The following is a 21,605-nucleotide window of genomic DNA, read 5'->3' as shown; positions in this document are numbered from 1 at the left end:
TATGTGTAATTTTTATCTGTGAAACTGGTAACAGAGAATTTTAGTATTTAATAAACTTATATTATCTTTATCTGCAAAATACCTAATAAAGATATAAAACAAATTAATTTATATAATTAGTTAAAGAAATTTTCACATAAAAACCAACAATAGTACACTATAGATTGCTAAAATTAGAAATGAGAGATAAAATCCAAACCACATCCAACAATAATTAAAAAAAAAAATGATTTTACCACCCAAATACTGTTAATACAACTAAAAGATTAATTAAAAGGTAACAAATTCAAGACATAATAGTACCAGTGCCAGTGATAATAATGTGAAAAAAATTGAAATATATATATAAGGCAAAATACAAAAAAAAAGTGTGCTAGATGTGCAACAATTATCTTAACTGTTAAAATTCTGTGTATAATAAATACTTCCTGGAAGCACTGGGTGGGAAAAAACTTTATGTTTATAGTTCTACAATTCCTAAAATATTTGAAAAAGTAATTCCAGAAATTCAAGGATGCAAAGTATAAATTGCAAAACAAATATTTATTTCTCAAAGAAAATAAATTCTTCAGAAAACCACATCACATTCTGAAGGGATTAAAGAAAAAAGCGTATTTACATTGAGTTAATCTGTAAACAAAGAAATAATTTTTTGTTTGGAATCATCTTTCTTTATAATGGGCTTTAAATTTATCAACTGTTCAGCAAGTAGGTTTGTCTAGTTTCAGATCAACTATTAATGAGATAGTACTTTTAACTGAGCTCCAATGGTGGTTTTAAGCCCAGTTAAAAGTAAACATAGTTACTTTAATAGCTATTTTAATACTACAAATGTACATTTTTTTTAGGTAGTTGTAATATTAAAAGAAAATTTTACCCTAATTGAAATTGACAACTGTGCAATTAATAAAAATGGGTGAATTAAGTTACCTGTACATAAGAATAAAATCAACTGTTAAAATTAGGATAACTACTTACAATTCATAAAATAACATGCTATATTACTATTAAAAGACTGCAAAAAAAGGAACTCAACTCATTAAGCAGATTCAAAGGTATAATTCAAAATATTAACATTTAAAATTAAGTTTTAACAATGCTTTTTCCTTTTAATAGAAAGACAGCACAGAACAAAAATTTATTTCTGATGCTTTATATATCAGCATTATTATGATATCTCTGAGAGATGAATTTATTAGTATTTATCATCATGATTTACCATTTTTATTGCTACTATTTCTGTAATTGATGGATGCATTTTTGTCACATGCAAATAGGTAAACTGGAAAAAACAAATTGTATATTGTATGTCAGCTAACCTTGATAATATTACTGATTATTTTATAAAACAAATTGATTTAAGTGAAATATTACTGTATCAGAAAACCAAATAACCTTTACTGTACAGAAAATGTAATATCATTAATTTTATATTATGTTATTTATACTCCTCATTCAAAAAAAGAATTTACAGTATGGGTTTTCTAAAAAGTTATTAAGATCCTGGGTAAGCAAAGTATTCTATTTCTAAAATGTCAACTTTACTATAACTAGAACATATCAGTAAATAGCAATAATCTGAAGTAAGGATAAATGTCAAGATCAGAATTATTTTTTATAAACCAGTTAAATATTGCTGATTTCTCACTCAGATTATTCTAGGTTAGATGAATTAGGATCTTGCATTTTTTAAGAGCACATTCTTAACCATTAAAATAAAATGACATATAGATAAACAGATGCCAAAATGTTTTTATCATTAAAAATAATTATAAAAATATTATTTTTAATAAACTGGGTATAGTTTCTTTCATAACATTGAGTATCTGCTGTTAAAGGCTTTAAAAAGCCTTTCCCTTTTTGTTAAATTCACAAAAAAAGATCTTCAGCCTAAATGATGGTTCAAACTTTTAGTAAGATACTGTTCATTTATAGTAACTACTGGTCATTTGTCATAGTGCTATGTGTTTCTAATTGAATATTGGGGTTTTAAAGGTATCTAATATTATTTCTCAAGTTTCACATATATTGATTAACTATACCATGAAATGATGTTTGTTGTAAAAAAAAGTAATTAAATGAGCAGAACAAATTCAATACAGCCAACAAAGTATTACAAAATGTTGTTTAAAACAATTTACTAAAAAACTTTAGATATATTTAAGAGAAAAAACTTACTCAGCAAAGATTAATAAGGTAAATTATAATGCACCGCATATTAAGCAAAATAAAATTTAATGATAAAATAAAAAACAGTCCATTTACTGATTTTTCATACTAATTACATTTTTTCTGTATTTAATAAAACTGATACCAACTGCTATGGTCATTAACAAGTAATAAATTTTAACAACACTGCACTAAATATTGCTTATCTCTGATGATTTATGTGGATATGGTTATTAGATGTACCTTCAGCCATTCAGAATTTGTCCTTACTTCATTGTCTTACAAATTTAGTTTGCAGGATGTTACTTCCTAAATACTCCAATTGCTGTGAAATCATAAGATTACAAGGAATGTAGTATTCATACTACATACTGAGTATTCTCCATACTCACTTTTTATATCAATTTTTAGTAATTCAGAAAGCTGAATAATACTTTTATTGGAGCTTTTATTAGCCTAAGTTTAATTAGCTTAAGTTTCCTTAAAAATACAAAAACATATTACAATGCTAATAAAAATCCTATTTTATTAAATGATATTACATTTTACTTTAATTGATCATGCAATATGAAAAAATGTATAGATATTTCATGCATTTTTAATAAAAAAAAAAAGAAAAGTAAATAAATTAAACAAAACAGAATTAGAAGAAGAGAATATAAGATGAAGACAGATACAAAAAGAAGAAATTAATGAATTTGATGATGATGTACCTTGTCGGGATGAATTTTGAATGAACTGTTGTCCGTGTCCATGTCCATGTCCAAGTAACAATGGAGATGATGTATGTTGCGTTTGAAGGTCACTAGAAGGATTATTATAATGTGTTATGATAGGTATTTGTCTAATTGGTTGTTGTTGCTGTGGATGAGAGGGTGGGGTTAATTGCTGTTCTTGGTTATGTCTAATTGGAGGAGGAATGAATGGATGTTGATGCGGAATTGCTGAACCATATGGATATCTCTGATTAGCTTCTTCTTCTTCTTGTTGTCGAATATGAGCAATAATTTCATCTACTGGTAAAACATGATGCGGTAATGGTATATTTGGATTGTGTATTTGAATTATCCCTTGTTTTTGTTTTTGGTGTATCAATGGATTTCGATTAAATATCAATCGACCTTTATCATCTTCTGTTATTTTATCTTGATGATCGACTAAGTATATTTCTTCAGGACTTAAATAACGATTTGGAAATCTATTATTTCCTGCTAAATTTTGCTGTTGTTGGAGCTGTTGCTGTTGCTGCTGAATAACATGTAAAATTTCATGACCAGGTGGAAGATTATGATTCTGCTGATTATCTTTATTGTTATTATTCTGTACATTTGTAAAATGTTGTGGTAAATGTTGTAAGTGTGTATATATTTCTCCTTGTGGTAAATGATATTGTGAAATACCATTTACATGCTTATTATTATTATTATCATCATTGTTATCGTTGATAATTGGTATTAATTCCTGGATGCCACCATTGTTGATAACATCTTTTGATTTTTGTTTATCGTGTTGTGCAAATGGTACGTGAAAATCTGGTATATGTATAATAGGATTATCTGTATTTTTAACATGAGCATTTTGGTTATTATTTTCATAAGGTATTTGTTGATGATTAGGTATCAAATATATTTGTTGATTATTATTTTTATTATTACTTTCATCATTAGGAACAATCTGTATAGCACCTTGATGTTCAATTTTTGATGGATTTTGAACTTTCAAGTTTTGATTTAAAAACATTTGGTCTTGTGGTGGTACAATTTTATTACCTTTATTAAACTGAATATTTTTATCATTTTGTAGAGTTTTCTGGTTAATCAATTTATTATTATTATTATTATTTTGTTGTTCATTTTGTGGAATCATTCCTGGATGATTTGGATTAAAGTTCCAGACGTTTTGATGTTCTTTATCCTCTTTATCTTTATGTTTATTTTGTTTTCCTTTTTCTGAGCCTTGAGGGAGTAATGAAAAAGGATGATGAAGAAAATCATCATGTTTTTTATCATCTTTTTCTTTTTCTTTTGATTTTGTTGGTTTTATTTTATCTGAACCATGAGGTAATAACGGAAAAGGATGATGAAGAAATTCTTCATTAGTATCTGGAATATCATCTTGATCTTCATATTCGGAATCTGGTATATACTGTGTATTTTCCTCATAAGATGTATTATTATCATCACTTATAGTATGATTATTATGAACAAGATTATAATGTTTTACATTTTCTTCTGCATCATCTTTATTTATATGAAATGGCCATATTGTATCTTCAACAACATCCTCATAATTGTGATCTTGGTGAAGTTTATTTTTTGGTTGAACCGTTTTATTTGCTTTATCTTGAAGATGTTGTATACTAAATGGACCTGGGAAAAAATCTTTTTTCAAAACTGGTTGATCTTTAGTAGTTTTTGGCTTATCTGTTGGTGGCAATTTAGTAGAAATTAATGGTGAAAAAGAACTTGAGGATGGCAAATCAGAATTGTGTGAATTAATGATTACAGGATCTTGGGATAAAGTTTTATTATTTTTTATGTTTAATTTTTTGTCATTATTTGTAACAGTCTTGTTTTTGTTACTTTTCTCATCCGCATGGTGTCCTGAAATAGGAAGGAAAACGTCATTCAGTTTGTCTATTGTCAGTTTAAATGTCATGTAATTTTTTAATTATACAATTATAATATCCCCATATATTGTTGTGAATGTATAATATATTAACATTAAATGACAATTTGCAATCATAATAAGAGTAAGTGTATTAATAATAAAAATTATAAATTAATATTATCTTTCATTATTACTAGTACACTGTTGCTCATATTTTTTACTTTTAATTTACCAACTAAATGACTAAAATTACTACTGTATTTGTTATTAGAATAAAATAAAATAATAATAATAATAAATGAAGAAATCAAACAATTAAAATAGACCCTGAAGAAAGAAATGGATATTTAAAATTTTGTAAATATAATTAAAAATCACAAAAATTGTAAAAACTGCATAGTTAATAATTAATTATATGACTTATACAATTAAAATTATATACTGTGATAATAAACATCTAAAAAATTATCTTTACAACTTTTATTAAATTAATATCATAATGGTAAATAGATTTTGTACTCGTGAAGAATTAAGAAATCAAGTTTATAAAACATAAGTTTTATGTTCAAACCATAGATGATTAAGACCATCAGGTAGAATATCTTGAAACAAAAATATGTGATAAACAAACATTTTTATTCTCTTGAACTACCTGTTCCTGAATATTACAAGTTATGTAAACTCAGCAAAACCTAATGCTTTTATTAGACTTAATGGCCATATGACAATTAAAATACCACAATTAATTAGATAATAAATTGTAGGAGAAACAGAGATTTTTTTATTAATACGATAATACATTTTAAAGCTTTTAAAACATTAAAATTATTAACTATTTTTTTAAAAATTATGTGGGAATTATTTTTCCATCTCTTTATGAATTATATAATTTATTGTTTAATCAGTAGAATTACTTCAAATAGTTATTATTGGTGTCTATCTTGACAAGTCTTTTAATATATAATTGAAAAATGTGTTTGACTTATGTTTTGTTTTTTAAATATTAATTAACTTATTTACTACAGTATAAAAAGGCCCAATATTGCAGTTCCATGATGTTAGATGCATTTTGCAGTATATGAAAAATGTCAAGCCTGATACAGATTTGAACCAGAACGTTCTGAATGAAATGCAGCAGTGCTACCACTCCACCTCAGAGGTTAGAAGAATGTAATTTTTTCCAACTTTAAACTTTAAAAATGTAATATCAATCAAATCTAATATGACCAAGCATAATTTTGAATGTGAGTAGTTAATTATTTCTAATATTTTTAAATGAAAACGAATTACGCGAAAACAATAATAATTATGAAATTTTTCATAACTAATTTGGAAGGAATGTGGCTCTTGCCATTTATTACATGGGCACATGGGACACTTTGTTTATATTAAACAAGTAACAGTTTATATTAAGCAGTATGTGTTTATGCTTAAGAATTTATTCAATATCTTTTTTTGAAATTATATAATTATGGTGGCATAGTGTCACCCTGTCAGGAAAGGGGATCCATTTGAATTCATATTGGTTTAAAACAGACTACCCAGTTGATATTCATAATTGAATAAAAATATAAGTTAAGAATATTCATATAATTACATTTTATTTTTATTAATTAGCTGAATAAAGTAATCAACATTCAGCTAGATTGCTACATGATGCTGACTGTCATACACTAAGCTTTAATTGTAAAATTAAAAAATTTCTCATAAGTTATAATATTTGAACAATCCAAAGTTCTGTATTTTATAATTTTGAATTAGATATTTCAATATAGATCTACACAATATAAACATATTGTTTATTCTGTACAATAGAACAACACTAAAGACACACTTTTTTATGTGAGAGTTTAAGTTGTAGCACATTCTAGAAACATCCACTATATATATTTATATATAGTAAATATAGTATATTTAAATATTATTATATTTTATATATATAAGGTACATTTTGTAGAATAAAATAATTTTCATAAAAAAACTCACTCCTTCAAACAAATCTTTAAAAACAAAGAATATAACTACTACTAGGAAAAATTTTATATTAAAATTAATATATAAAATTAAATAATATATTAAATTTAATATTATACAATTTGGGGACGACAGAAATCATTTTACTAACTCCAGTTATTCAGCACTGGAACAAAATGTTTTTCACATTTTATAGTAGTAAAAAAATAAAAATCTGATGTAGTCGCCACATCAGATTCATTCCTTGTACGCTTATTAAATTACATAAACACATTTTTTGCTGCACTTCATTTAAACTTATTTGATTTGAAAATGAGATAAGATCCTCCAATTCTTTAATAAAGTGGATGGTTATACAGAAAAGTGGCCCTACATTTCCTTGCTAAAAAATTTCCTTAGCATTTTATATTAGTTTATATGTTAATTTTGTTTTATGTTGTTCAAGTAAACATGTGGGGTAAGTGAGAGCGTGTCAGATCTGTAACCATGCACACATCGATTAGAATCAGACTTCATATACATATATCTTTTTTAACTTTTCTTTTTGTTTAAATATATTGATTTATTAATAATTATTAGGCTCTGATTGTAAAAATGTTTGAATTAAAATGAAAAGTACATAAAATTTTATTTCACTAATAACTTGTGATTTTTTCATATTTGTTTTGTATCGTTATTATTAAATTATTATTTATTGTTAAAACTTTTTTTATAATTAGAGGTTAATAATTATTAATAAATCAATAATATACTCATATTTAAATAAAAAAAAAAAAAATATATATATATATATGATGTCGGATTTGAAACAATGTGCCTTCCCCTTGGAAGATAAAAATATTTCATTAATTAAAATTTTATTTGGCTATAACTCTGGAACCAATGAAAATAAGTACCACTTATGATATATTGTTGAAAAGTTCTCAATGAGAGCTTATTACTGCAGTTAAAAAAAAGTCCAAAATTTAAATGTTTCAAAATTGAAACCCCGCTTTATTTAGAGTCTGACTGTATACACATTTTTGGCCCAGTTGATTGCAATCAAAGGGGGAGGTGCAAAACTAGATGTTACTACAGTGGTAAATACAATATTTCAACAATCTACAGCTGATTTTTTTTAATTATGTGAGATACATATGGACATACAGATATCATGTCAAAATTAGTCAAAATGGATTCAGGGATGGTCAAAATGTATATTTCCATTGAAATCTGAAATTTTTTGTGATTACAATACTTCCTTTACTTTGTACAAGGAAGTAAAAATTTATGTAAGAATCATGGAATGAATGACTTTAGATTTTGGTTGGAATATACAGCTGTATTATTTATTTATTCATAAAAAATTATAGGGCAGTGTTATGATTAGTCATTTTGTATTTATTCATAAATAATAAAAAGCAGGAAAATGTAAAAAAAGTTTATTTACAGAAAAGAAAAAGAGAGACTGTTGAACATGGTGAAATGGCAAAAAAGAAATCATTCGAAGAAAAATAAAAATGAAGAAAAGAAGAAAAGTATAAGAAAAAGAGAAAAAGAAGGTAAATCCGAACACTAAAACAGAACAATAACTAGAAACGAAGACTACTATGATATAGTAATTAGTCACTGATATTTTAGTTATTTCAATTAGCCATTCACAGATATAAATAATGAGACATTGACAGTAATTCATTATTAACTAATTAGCATAAGTCCTCCTATATTTAATGGGTAACTGTTCTTTGCTAAAATGACATGTATCTTGATACTCTTTATACGACCTGCTTACCATAGGAATACTTTCTATACGAATATAAGGATTGTGTAATGTTAAAGAACATGAATGAATCTCTGCAAAGTGTGTAGGTATTATATTCTCCATACCTTTCTTAAATTTTTCATTTTATTTATTGTTTTAATTTTTAACATAGTTGTAAAGATAACTTTTGTACAAAATTAATTCAGCATAAGTCCCAGATTTTTATAAAAATTAAATTAAAAATATATTATACATTTTTTTTTCTAATCTGATAATCTGCTTAATGTTAAAAAATCTTTGAATTATATCAAGTAATAAAAATGCTAATAAAATGAAACAACCTCAATGAAAATAAAGTGCATTATCTGTTATGTACTTCAAGAAGGCATCTGAATTCATGCTAGCAAAAAATATAAATGAAAATATTAAGCAAAAAAGCAACTAAAATTAAAGATTTAAATTATGTAAAAAAAATTTATGAAATTTTAATGCAGTGTTTATACACTTAAAAACCAAAATAGTGAAAATATTTTAATTAAAAGTAAAATTCCAAAAAAAAATATTCCATGCAATTTGATCCCTTGATAATATTAGTAGATTTGAGGAAATTAAAAAAATCAAATGACCTTTTAAAAGTAAATTAATTAAAGGTCAAACAATTTTCTTTATATATATATATATATAAAGAAATAATTTAAAAATATTACTTGCATCACAATGAAAACTCTTTAGCATATGAAATACTTTCAAAATTTAAAATGTTTTGTTGAAGTACTCTTTCTACCATAATGTAAACACATTTCTTATGAAAAAAAGATTACAGCAAATTTTCAGGGCTGAGAAAGGGGAGATGCAAGGTTTACAGCTTTAGTCCCTAGACCAAGACTAGAGATTTGTTACATTGTTCGTTATATTACAAAAAAAAAAAAAAAAAATGGTCAAAATTGCATTTGTAATTAAAAATAAATGGAAAAAATATACCTTATAATTTGATCCATTATTCATGTTACAATTCCCAAACATCAAAAACATTGTTTTTTGCACAAGCAAAACACACATTCATAACAGCTGCGACTGCAATGAACTAATAAAACTATAAACAGTTAAGTATCTAACACATGCTATACACTCACACTTTTGTTCTAAAATAAATTTTAGAACAAAATTAAAAACGCACCTAAAAACAGGAAATTCATATTTACACGACTCAAAAAGGAGTGTAATGTATTTAGAGTGTATATATGTACGTATGTTTGATCCACCGTAGCATCTCAACAGCTGAACCGATTTAGATGTTAGACCCCACGAAGGAATCCTTACGTTACCAGGAGTGTAATGTAAGCTTATGGGCTATGCATTCGTATTTATATATATGTTTAAATAAATTTAAAAAATTTGTAAACAAAATTATACTATACACAAAATTGTTACCCGCACACTATTTAATTATCCTTTATTAAAGAGCAATTTTTTTTGAAGTTGTGTTTTTTAACTTAATATTTATCTCTTGTTTCACTTAATTCATTTACATATCCAAAATATATCAATTAAAATTTACACAAAACTGTCAATATTTTTAAAAAAGAAGGTTACTGCATTGCTTTGAAAAGTAAAACAAAATACGCAATATCAGACCACTCTAACAAAAGACTTACTGAAAACAATATAGCCTAGGAGTACAGAAATTAAACTGCAATGCTACTCCATCAGGTACTGTAAAAGGAAGACCACGATTATGTTCAACCACAAATACAAAAAGCACTCTCAAGCATTAAGAGAAGAAAAACTAAAATTATTTCATGAAGAAATAAACAGCTAACCTTATGAGAGTAAAACACACACAATCACACATAACCATTGTTACAAATGTAACATATGGTATAAATCATACGTTACATTTTTTGCACTAAACAAAAAAGTCAAAATAGAACATTTTGCACAAAAGAACAAACTTCATTTGCACAATATATATTTAGACATATTAAAAAATATGTGTATGCCAAAGTTGTTAAAATGAATATAGTTAAAAAATGCCTCTTCATCATTAATGAAGAAGGCCGAATAATAATTTGTCTAACAAATTTTCTGGATGCACAGGCCCAATTACTTAGAAAATGGACTTTTTTTTTTAATGAACTTAATTACATTTTGTCGTCATTAATATCCTTGATGAAATCAGAATTTTCAGTAGTTCAAATAACATTTTTGAAGTTCACTTTGGTCAGTATTTGGCACAAGATTATAGAAATCCTTTATGTGCACTTAAATTTCTTATAAATTCTCTTTACTTCCTTGTCAAACAAAGGATAACAGCATTTAAATATTTTGTATAGTTTTCAGCAACAAAGTAACAATCTTTATCTAAAAAGAGTTAAAAAAATCCCTGATTCCTTGCATTAAGGATGAAATTTTGTTTACAAATATAAAAGAATAATCCCTCCAAAATAAAATTTTTTATCATTAAAATTAAAAAATATTACAAAGTTTCAATTACAACCTATGAAAAATAAATTCCAACAATTGGGTTCTTTTGTCTTTGTTAACAGCTCTGAGATTTCCAATTATTGTTTATGAAGAATATTGTACATGATTAACTTTAGCATAAACAGCTTTAATATTAGTCATATACCAAATTGTTATGAATTGGTCCCTGATGTAAACCAGGATATTAATTTTTATGATTTGGTAACTTCTGCAGCATAATAAGGTACGATACCCATTATTTATGGCTAAAGTTATTATAAATTTGTTTGAAGATAAAAGAAAAGATGCGTGTCAAGATAAAAGTCCACAGCCTTAAATAATATTAAATAACTTCTAATAAATTATCTAGATGTAGGAAATAAAACATCAGTATTTCCTTATTAATTTTTTAATTCTTACTAATGAGAAGATTTTCTACATGAAATTCACCACACTAACAGTATATTTAGTTCGAACCAATACCTTACATTTAAACAATCTATCAAGGGATCAATGCAATTGCCTCTAGTTAAGTATGCAAATTAATAAAGCAACTTAATTAATTAAAAAAAAGTAAACAGATTTATGAATATGAAAAAGAAAGCTCGTTCAAGAGGAAATTAATTGAGAAAAATATTATTATTTTTTATATTTACCATTAGCATGATGTGGGCACATCCAATACAAACAACATTCACTTGTTGGTGGATGAGCAAGTATAGCTTCATTTGGTAGACATGGTAAATCACCTGGTGGATGTGCTGGAACTGGTGGACAAGTTGCATGACAAGTTACATTACCCATTTCACAGAAACACCTTTGTTCACAACCAGATAATTTAGGTGGTATATGAGCCCAATTTGCAAACCTAAAATAAATAGTATTTTAAAAATGTTTTCTTTTCATTTTAAATGCTGTTTAATACTTTTCTATCATTCTGAAACCCAATTTAATAAAAAGCAATAATTTAATAAACTGAATTATATACACACATCTATTTAAAATACTTGTTAATAATATTGTGGTATAAAACAGGCATTTAAAAAATTGTACAAATAAGGTATTTAGTTACATCTGATCACAAAATAAAGTACAGTAAAATCACACTAATTCAGACCGGCGGATAATCCAAGCTGATTCTAACTTTACAAGTCATAAAAGTTTCTGAAAGTACACATTTGAAGGAAAAATAGAGTAGACTTCTTAAGGCGCTAATAAGATGACTAATTACTTTTGTTTACGATTAGGCTATGTACATTACCGTAGTACACTATGCTACTCTGTATTGTTGGATATGAGTCATTAGCCAAAATAAACATTTCCCATTTATATTTACTCATGCACTGGTTTTCAAAAATTGTATATCTCAATCAAATTTGATTGTTTGTAGTCATAGTTTCATTACATGTACGTTGTAGTACATACAGTACAATTAAATTGGTATCACATTTTTGTTTGTTTGTTCATTTGTATCAGTATTCTTGAGTGTTTTGTGTTTCTGGAACAAAAAATGGCGACAAAAAGAGAAGTGTAACAGTTTCTAAGCAAGAAAAAATGCATCCGCTTAACTGTGTTGACAATGAGGTAAGAAAAAACATAGCCTTTGAATTAGGAGTTGCGAAGCAAACAGTTTCCAGCTGGAAAGAATATCGAGAGGCCATTGAAAACTTTTGAGTGAAAATGGTTGCTAGACTCTTTGGTAAATAGAGCTACAATAAAAAAATCTAAATATGAGCATTTGGATGAAGATTTGTATATGTGGTTTTGTCAGAAACAAGGGGTTGCAATCTCAGGTCCATTACTGCAATCATAAGCTCTAATTCTCAATAAAAAATTAGGAGGTCAACCATCATTTACCACTAGTAATGGCTGTTAGAAAGGTGGAAAGAATGACATGGTATACGCCTATTAAAAATCTGTGGTGAAAGTCTTTCTAGCGACAATATAGCTAGTGAAAAGTTAAAAAAAATTTTTATTAAACTAATTACTGAAGAAAATTTAATTGCTGATCAAATATTTAACACGAGACTGGTATATTTTTTAGAATGTTACCAAAAGAAAAACAATGGTCTCAAAACTTGAATCTTCAGCAAAAGGCGTCAAATCTGTCAAAGAAAGACTGACACTGCAGCTATGCAATAACGCATCAGGAGGACAAAAATTACCATTGTTAGTTATAGGGAAGTCTGATAGACCACATGCACTAAAAAATAGTTACAGAAATGCTCTTCCAGCTAAGTACACAACCAAGAAATCAGCTTGGATGAGTTCAGATATTTTTAAAAATTAGTCTCGCTTCACATTTGTTCCCTGTCATTAAATATTTGAGAGAAAAAGGATTAGAAGAAAGGGCTTGTTCACTGGCAATGCTGCATGTCATCCAGCAGAAGAATAGCTGAGATCTGGTAATGTCTAAATAAAATTTCTACCACCAAATGTAAGTGCTCTCATACAACTTCTTTACCAAAGAATTATAGAAGCTTTGAAGAAGCGATTGTTGTGTTTAAACAACAAAAAGCTGCTAAAGAACAAAAACAACATAAAAACAGCAATTTATTTTTGTGCTGCAGCTTGGGATGAAATTACCAAACCGTCTCTAATCAAAAGCTGGAAAAATACTAGCCAGATGTCCCAGTGGAAGAACCACTCACTGAGTCTAATTTAACTGTTAAAGACAGTGAGACTGATAAAAACTTTGTTATTTCAGAAACTGGAAGACTGTTCAACAGTAAATGATGAAGACATCACTCTGTGGGTAACATGCAATAATAATGTTGGGAATGAGATGTTGAACAAAGATGAGATTGTGAAGGCAAGTTTGGCGTCATCCTTGCAGTTTTCCAAGATGGTAGCTCAGGTGATAAAATTGTAGAGGACGTAACTTGCCCAAATCATTCTAAATCTATGGAAATACTGAAGCAATTAATTATGTATTTTGAGAGATAAGAATACACGTCATCTAATGAACTTTTAACGTAATTATGTATTTTGAGAGATAAGAAAAGACGTCATCTAATGAACTTTTAATGTTACAGTGTTTACAAGATTGTGCAGCCTGAAATGGTTTTCAAATTTAAAACTGAAAAATATTCGTGGTTTTTTTCAATTGATATTTTACTGTAATACATACTGTATACACAATGTACTTTTTGAAGTTTTTTAGAAAGTTTTTGTTTATATTTTCTAAGTTTAATGTTCTTTTGTGATTTGTGTTATTCAACTGAAGATCCATAAGCCTCAACTTTAAATGTATACTAATTACATAAGTAAACATTTTTAATTAATTACAGTCATTTCAATAGCTACATTCACTAATTCCATGCTATTTACTGTTATGTATACTAAGCTGAGAAGGATTTGATCAATTATTCGATTATTGCAATCATAAACAAAACTCCTGTTGATGCATCTAATATCCTCCGGGTAATTTGGATTTTCATTAATCTGGACTAGGAGTGGTATCATCAAGTCTGGATTAGGACAGTTTTACTAGAATTCATCTGAATTAAATGAGATTTAAGTTTAGTTCTTCTCAACTGAATTGAATACTTGATTTGATCACAATGACTACTTGAACGTAGTTTGTAAGTTCATAAGCATATATGTACTGACATATTACTGATGTATGTACTGATTATTAATTTTGTCATTAAAAAATTTGTTTAGATAATGATATCATTATCTGATTATTAATTTTTCTGAGGGAAAAGAATTAATCACTTATCCTTCAAGTCTTGTCTTACCACTAGATAAGTTAAATATAAGAGCTGTTTAGATTTAGTTTGGGCCACTAGGATTCCTTTAGATAGTTTGTTCTATAATCACAATATGGTGTCAGTATATGAATCAATTGCTCTACTGGTTAGTGGAAAGTACCAACATGACACCACAAAATAATCCCAGAGCAATTATTGACCAATTTCCTATGGCTGTCATCCATGGTAGAAAAGCTGAAGGATAATGCAAGTGGAGGGGAAAAAAGGGATTACCAGTCCTCAAAGGAATTGCCTCAGAGTCACAGGTAGTGTACTTCTTATTCAGATCAGTTAGTTCTAAAAGCCGATCCAGTTAGTTTGCCGATTCACTAGGAACAGTCTAGAATTCCTAACTGCCCAGTCTAAGAGTTAATTTCTATCTTAACTACAGCAAAGAAACAATGTTCTAATAAGAGTTTATCTAAGAAAATCATAGTTACAATATATGATAAGTATTATACATTATAAATTAAGCACAACTGTTTGCAGACACAATTTGAACTTCAGATAAAACCATTCTTTACTTCTGTAAAATCCAGTTGTAAATTATTTTTCTGAAACTTATTATATTTAAAGCAATACTGTAAAAAATCCTTTATCTTTTCCTTAAAAAAATAACTACTCTAGGATCATATGATCATAAAAAAAGGGTCAGTCTTTATTCATGGAACGTGTTCTTGGAATTTAACTATATCAATGTCTTTAAACTATATTTAAGAACAAAAATTTGTTATAAACTATTGAATGAAAAAATTTTTTTTTAATAATACATTAATATTTACACTTACGTTTCTCCATCATATATACAAGAACCATTATCTTTACATTTAACAGTTTCTGGACAACAATTTGGTGGTGTAGGAACAAAATTATCAGGTTGAGTCTCCCAGGAAAGACAATTTGGGTCTAAAACATCAAGACCAAAGTTTATTGGACAATCTATTGTAGCACATTCTACTCCTGCTTTACCACATGTACAGTAAGCACTGCAACCATCATGAAATTCTTCACCTGATGGAAAAAAGGAAAACATTTATTTAGTATTAAAAGTTTCAAGATTATAATTAAAAAACACTAGTACTTCAACAAATATTTAGCTAAAATATTACTTAATTATAAAAGATTGGAATTTGACTGAACTTTTGAAGTTTTTTGGTTTTTGGTAGAGAAATTTTGTTTTTAAGTAGAAATCTTTTTTATTATTTTCGCAGTTTTTGTCTTTAAGCTTAAGAAACACAGAGACATCTTAAATACATGCCTAGGTGTTGTGTCTTCTCTCAGTCAGCAATGGTTTTCTGTTATTTTATGGCTTATTTCTGCATTCAATCAATAAATTTTGCACAAAAATTATAGTATACACAATATAAAAAAGATAACTCTTGCACAGTTCTGTGCAAGAAGACAAACTTTTCATAGACTTTATTTAGTTCTAATAATTAATATTTCTTTAATTTGTTAAATACTGCTAATAACAGATAGATAAAGAAACGTGTTAATATTCCAACTTGGCATCATAGCAAATCATGCTTCAAAGTTGCCCTGATCAAATTTTTTCAACTTTAAATTGAGCATAATTCGAATGACTAAATGGTATTTTTGTACTCAAAATGTAAAGAAAAATCATTTTCACCCCCTACTCCCACCATGCAACCAAAAGTAAACCATAATTTTGTTTGAAAAGTAGGTAATGAACTTTTATTTAAAACATTTTTTGAAATACTGACCTAAAGTACTGTCATGTTCATGATTAGTTACGTCATTTTATTGTTTATATTGTATTTTATTAAAAATCTGTAGAATACAAAAAAATATGAAAACTCATGTAGTTTCTAGCACTTTCTCCATGATAGAATTTTTGAGGTAATGCATCATCCCTCTTTTTGAAATAAGTATTTTTTATGTTTTTTTTCACGTTTTGTTTCATAAAATCTTGGAAATTCTCAACAAAGCAAATGTTAAAAGTTATTAAAAAAAAAACATTCTTTCAAACAATGGAATTTTTAACCATTCTTAACTGTTACGTAGGCAATTTCAAAGTATCTATTCTTGGGTTCATGATGAGTGCAAACACACATCACCTTGGTGCTCCCACAATGTTCTAGTTTCATATTTCTGGTTAATGCATCAAATTCTATGAATAATTGTCTGCTCTTTAAAGAAAACAACTCTTTCTGAAATTCCTTGTATAATATATCTACCTAGTAACTCCTAGGCTTGTAAAGCACTGGACAACATACCAGCTAGGTTTTGTATAGCAGCTTTGGTATCAGTGATGAGGTCACAAAGAGCCACTATTTCTATATATGTGTAACCATTTAAAATATTTTATAAAAATAACAATATGTATAAAAAAGCACTAGATATAAAATGTAAAAAAATGCTTAAGCAGTAACAAATAACTTAAAACTTAAATAATTCTTTATTAAATACATTTATAATCTGTTGTATTACATCTTTGAAGATCTGTTTAATACTTTAACATTTCACATTTTCCTTTAGTTATGGATAGTTTTGTGCTTGGAAACCTATTTTTGAGTCGGAGTTGAATCATTATAGTCATTATACATGCTACAGTTTGCTTAAGTACGTTTAAAGAATTATTTTCAAATCTTACATCTTAATTAAAGAGAAAAAATGCAAAATAATATTCAGAGAAAGAAATAGAAATAATTGCAACATTTCAAACAATATACATTCATAAATATACCTGTTTTGTAAATAATCAAGATCACCTTCGTGGATTTGGTCATTGTATCTTATAGGTACTGGAATTGTATCATAATTCCTGTTTTTTTAAAAATATTTTAGATCTTTGAAACATGTGTACTCTGCCTTTTTTCTGAATGTTCCACCTCTTCTTCTAGATAAATCATTCCTTTCATATGCCAATGATTAATTAAAATTAAAAAATATACTGTTTTTTAATCTTTTGTATTTCCCTTACTAGTAAATCTGACTGGGTTACACTTTTCAGGTTTCAGAAGACATTTCAATATTTATGTTATATGCTTGTATTTTAATATTAAACAATTCAATAATAAGAATAAACTATTACTGAGAGATACATTTAACCAGTTCCATTCAACTATCAGCGTTAAGCAAAAATTTAAGTTTCTCTAAATGTGGATGGTTGGGTGCTGTTGTATGCAGTGAATAATGGCTGAAACAGTTCATAATGGAACAGACTACTACTACTATTACTACTGTTGTTATAGCATACAATTATGAATAATAAAACAAATTATAATTACTTCATTAGTTGCTTAATAGCAAGTCAATTTAAATAAAGCTCTAATAAAAGGCATAGGGCAGCAATGAGAATCACACTTCATGACTGTGTGGGAGTTTCTTGATGAGGTTGCATTATTGAACCATTATCAGTTAATATTTTAAAAGAAGCTTCTAGCCACAAGTATGATGGAAGTTAAAATTTTAATATTTCTTAAACTGCTTTGTATACATAAAAAATTATTATAGCCACTCCAACATCACAATGTTATGAGTAACTTCTTTGGGTTTTATTTTTTAATTTATATGTTCACCATTGTTTGCTGATAACAAAGAACATATAAGGAGAATAACACAAGTCTCTAAGTAATTTTGTAATAAATTTTGTATAAGTAACAATCATTAAGTGTGTGGTACAGTGGTATATTGGTACGTAGTCAGATTATCTTTTAACTATGATGACTCTGTATTCTATGGGATGATAACATGTAATTATAACAAACGGATGTGGATGTTTGGGTCAGATTATGATGTATTGTTTATAGCAAAAGGGTTGTTGAGAAATAGTCATTTTTCTAGGGGAAAAAGGGATGATTCATAAATTATAGTTTTAATTTGTATTTAAGAGTATATTATTTTATACTTTAATAGACATTAAATTTTTTAATTTTATAATTTAAAGTAGTATATAGTGAGAATCAAAAATATGTAAATAGTTGGGTTTTAAGTCCTAATAATACTTGACAATGGATGAATAAAACATACGAAAAAAGGTTTGGCAGTATTGAAAATTAAATTATTAATAGCCTGAAGTCATCAAATTGTTGATGCAGACATAACAAACAGTGAATCAATGGACTACAAATAGGGATTTTCAAATTGATTACTTCTAAACCAAATGTATTTTATATAATGTTTAATTATATAATAACAAAAATAAAAAATCCAAAGTGTTTCTGGAAAAAATCCTCACTCTTTTTCTGTTGATGTCAGAGTTTAGGTATCAGAAAAAATAGTATTAAAACCATAATCCACAAACCTATAAAAATTAAAGCTAACAAATAAATAGTAATATTATACAGCATACCTTTTGTATAGTTTTTTCCTTTATATTCACACATTCCACCAACTTTTTTCGCAGCTGGTAAGGTAACTGTAACAGAATTACTAATAGTACCATCAACTTTAACTCTGACAAAGTATGTCTTTGATGGTTCCAAACCTAAAACTGTACTTCCTTGTGTTGGAATAGCAGGTGTCCATGTATTCTCATCTTCACTAACATCAACACTCCAATTTCTACCAGCTAGTTTTACCGATGTGTTCAATTTAACAGCTGTACTATTTAAAGGTATCGCTGATATTAAATGAATATCCGCTGGTTCATTATCACTATCGTCAGGCCCTGTAAAATAAATAATTGCATTAAATTACACTAGTTATGGTCAGGTAACATTTTTTTCTTTTTAAAATCTCAGTTATTAATAATAATATAATTAAATATATTACATTAAAAGAAGTAAAATTAACAAAATACATTAAATTTAAATTTCTTCTCTCAATTTTACATATAAATCTATAGCAGAAAAATTGGATTCAAAAAAGGGGGATAAACTGCAACACAATCATGAAAGTGATTAATAGGAAATTAAACTTGATGAGGTGTTGTAGAAAGACCTTTATAGGTCAGACAATATCTCAGGTAAATAAAGAAGAACTGTTCAATGTGTAGCTAACAAAATGGGACAGATGATACATTATTGTTTATTATTTCTAAAACAACTGAGTTTCTAAAAATTTAGTTGTTTATTATTTTTAAGTAAATAGTGTTTCCTTTGTAATTTAAATAAAAGGAAAATAAAATTTGATAAAGCAATATTAAAGTGATAAATAAAAAGATTTAAGACACATTTTCACAGAGATAAAAACAAAGGTTATACAAAATATGTGTTAAAGTAATTAAACAGAAGCTACAACAATAAACAGGGCAGGAAAGGCTAACAAAAATATTTAATTTCTGAAAAAAATTCAATAAAAACAAAAAAGTGTATTAATCAATAAAGAAATGTTTTATTTTTTACTATTTTCTCACCTGTTGAGCCTGGCCTAGTCAACTCATGGTCTTGTAGTGAAACATCACAAAGTACAACAGTACAACATGGATCCATTGTATCGGGTACTGCTACACAGCGATCTGATGTTGTATTCTTTACAGCACTACACCTAAACAAAAATATGTTAGTAATTAATTGATTTATCCTTCTCCAAAATTATTAAACTGACAATTTATACAGATTACAGTAATAAACTATCCACAACTTTTTCATTCACAGAATATTCATTTTTAGTGACAATCTGAAAAAATATTTATTTTAACATTAAAATCTACTGTTTTCAAAAAAAAAAATTAAATATTATTAAATTGTAATTTTTTTATTTCTGGCCGTTTTGTGGTTACATTTACACTAATGTTTTTCAATAATCATAAGCAAATATTATGATAAAAAATGTCACTGAAGATGGTCGCAACAGAAACTAAAAGTATATTTAGTATATTTATTTAAAAGTTCAAAAAACTTTTAATTCATAGTACATTTAATCTAGTTTTTTTTTTTTTTAAATAGTCTATGTAAGTTTTACTGTCATTCATAGCTAAAAATTAAATTAAATTTTATTAATAAATAATAATAACTGTTTCTTGTAATTAACATAAATTATTAATTTAAAAGTTAATGTAATTCCCATTATGAAAGTAATTATGTGTAATAATATTCTAAATTATTCATTTGGAAATACTACTGGTGTAACCCCACTTATCCGCATATGATTTGGAGTCAGGATATTTTAATACAAACATTTTTATTTTTAACACAACTCCAAAACAGCATTTATTTTTTAATTTTGATCTTTTTTCTTATTTCAAGTTGATGCAGAATTATGAAATATATACAACAGAATGAATTTAATTTTTTCATATCAAAAAATTTAGATTTTTCATATTTATTCATTCATACATTATTCTAGCAAATTGCACACTGGCAGCTCAATGCAACTATCTACAAAAAATGAGATGGAATAAATATTATTTCATTAATTATTATAATTTATACAAAGGTAGAATAAAATTATAGAATATAAACATTTTACAACAGTGACTGAGATGGTTTATATACTTCTCTAAAATTTAATGTTTTTAGTCAAAATTTCCATATATAGATTCAAATATACTGACGAAACAGAGATATCTACGAATGAGCTAAAGGTTGAGGAAAATAAAAAATAAAATCTAAGTGAAGAAATATTTTTTTTTGTAATAAAACATATTATACTATAAGATTATAGACCTGCCATTTAAATGTGTGTAGTATTTATAAACGATACAGGTTTACATCTTTGGCGTAAGGTGCTGTTGCTGTAATAGAACATTCTCCCTTACTGAAGGGAAAAATTTGAATTACTTAGTGTCTGACTATTGTAGGCATACTATTTTTTAGGTCTACTTTCTTCAAAACTGATTTTATTAAGCTTGATTTTATTACTAATATGTACATTAATAACAATTTCAAATAAATTAAGTATTTTACAGTTTGCATTTATTCCGATCTCAGTAGACTGTAAGACATTCCCAGATTATCTGTATTGTTATACATCCATATTATACCTAG

At 26.8% G+C, this 21,605-nt stretch overlaps 1 protein-coding gene across 3 annotated transcripts in view; it reads right to left on the bottom strand.

Moving 5' to 3' along the window:
- The window catches only part of sas (stranded at second transmembrane protein), a 329,651-nt gene that overhangs the window by 27,491 nt on the left and 280,555 nt on the right, over positions 1-21,605 (bottom strand). For all 3 annotated transcript variants that reach the window (XM_075366372.1, XM_075366370.1, XM_075366371.1), the window contains exons 4-8: positions 20,033-20,163; positions 19,028-19,345; positions 15,501-15,723; positions 11,614-11,825; positions 2,883-4,772 (exon numbers count right to left, since the gene is read on the bottom strand). In XM_075366372.1, the coding sequence (XP_075222487.1) occupies positions 2,883-4,772; positions 11,614-11,825; positions 15,501-15,723; positions 19,028-19,345; positions 20,033-20,163 (2,774 nt within the window). The remainder of the gene's footprint in view (positions 1-2,882; positions 4,773-11,613; positions 11,826-15,500; positions 15,724-19,027; positions 19,346-20,032; positions 20,164-21,605) is intronic.

Source organism: Lycorma delicatula, chromosome 5, assembly GCF_047948215.1.
Source record: "Lycorma delicatula isolate Av1 chromosome 5, ASM4794821v1, whole genome shotgun sequence".
NCBI lineage: Eukaryota > Metazoa > Arthropoda > Insecta > Hemiptera > Fulgoridae > Lycorma > Lycorma delicatula.
This window is presented reverse-complemented; position numbering and strand designations above follow the sequence as displayed.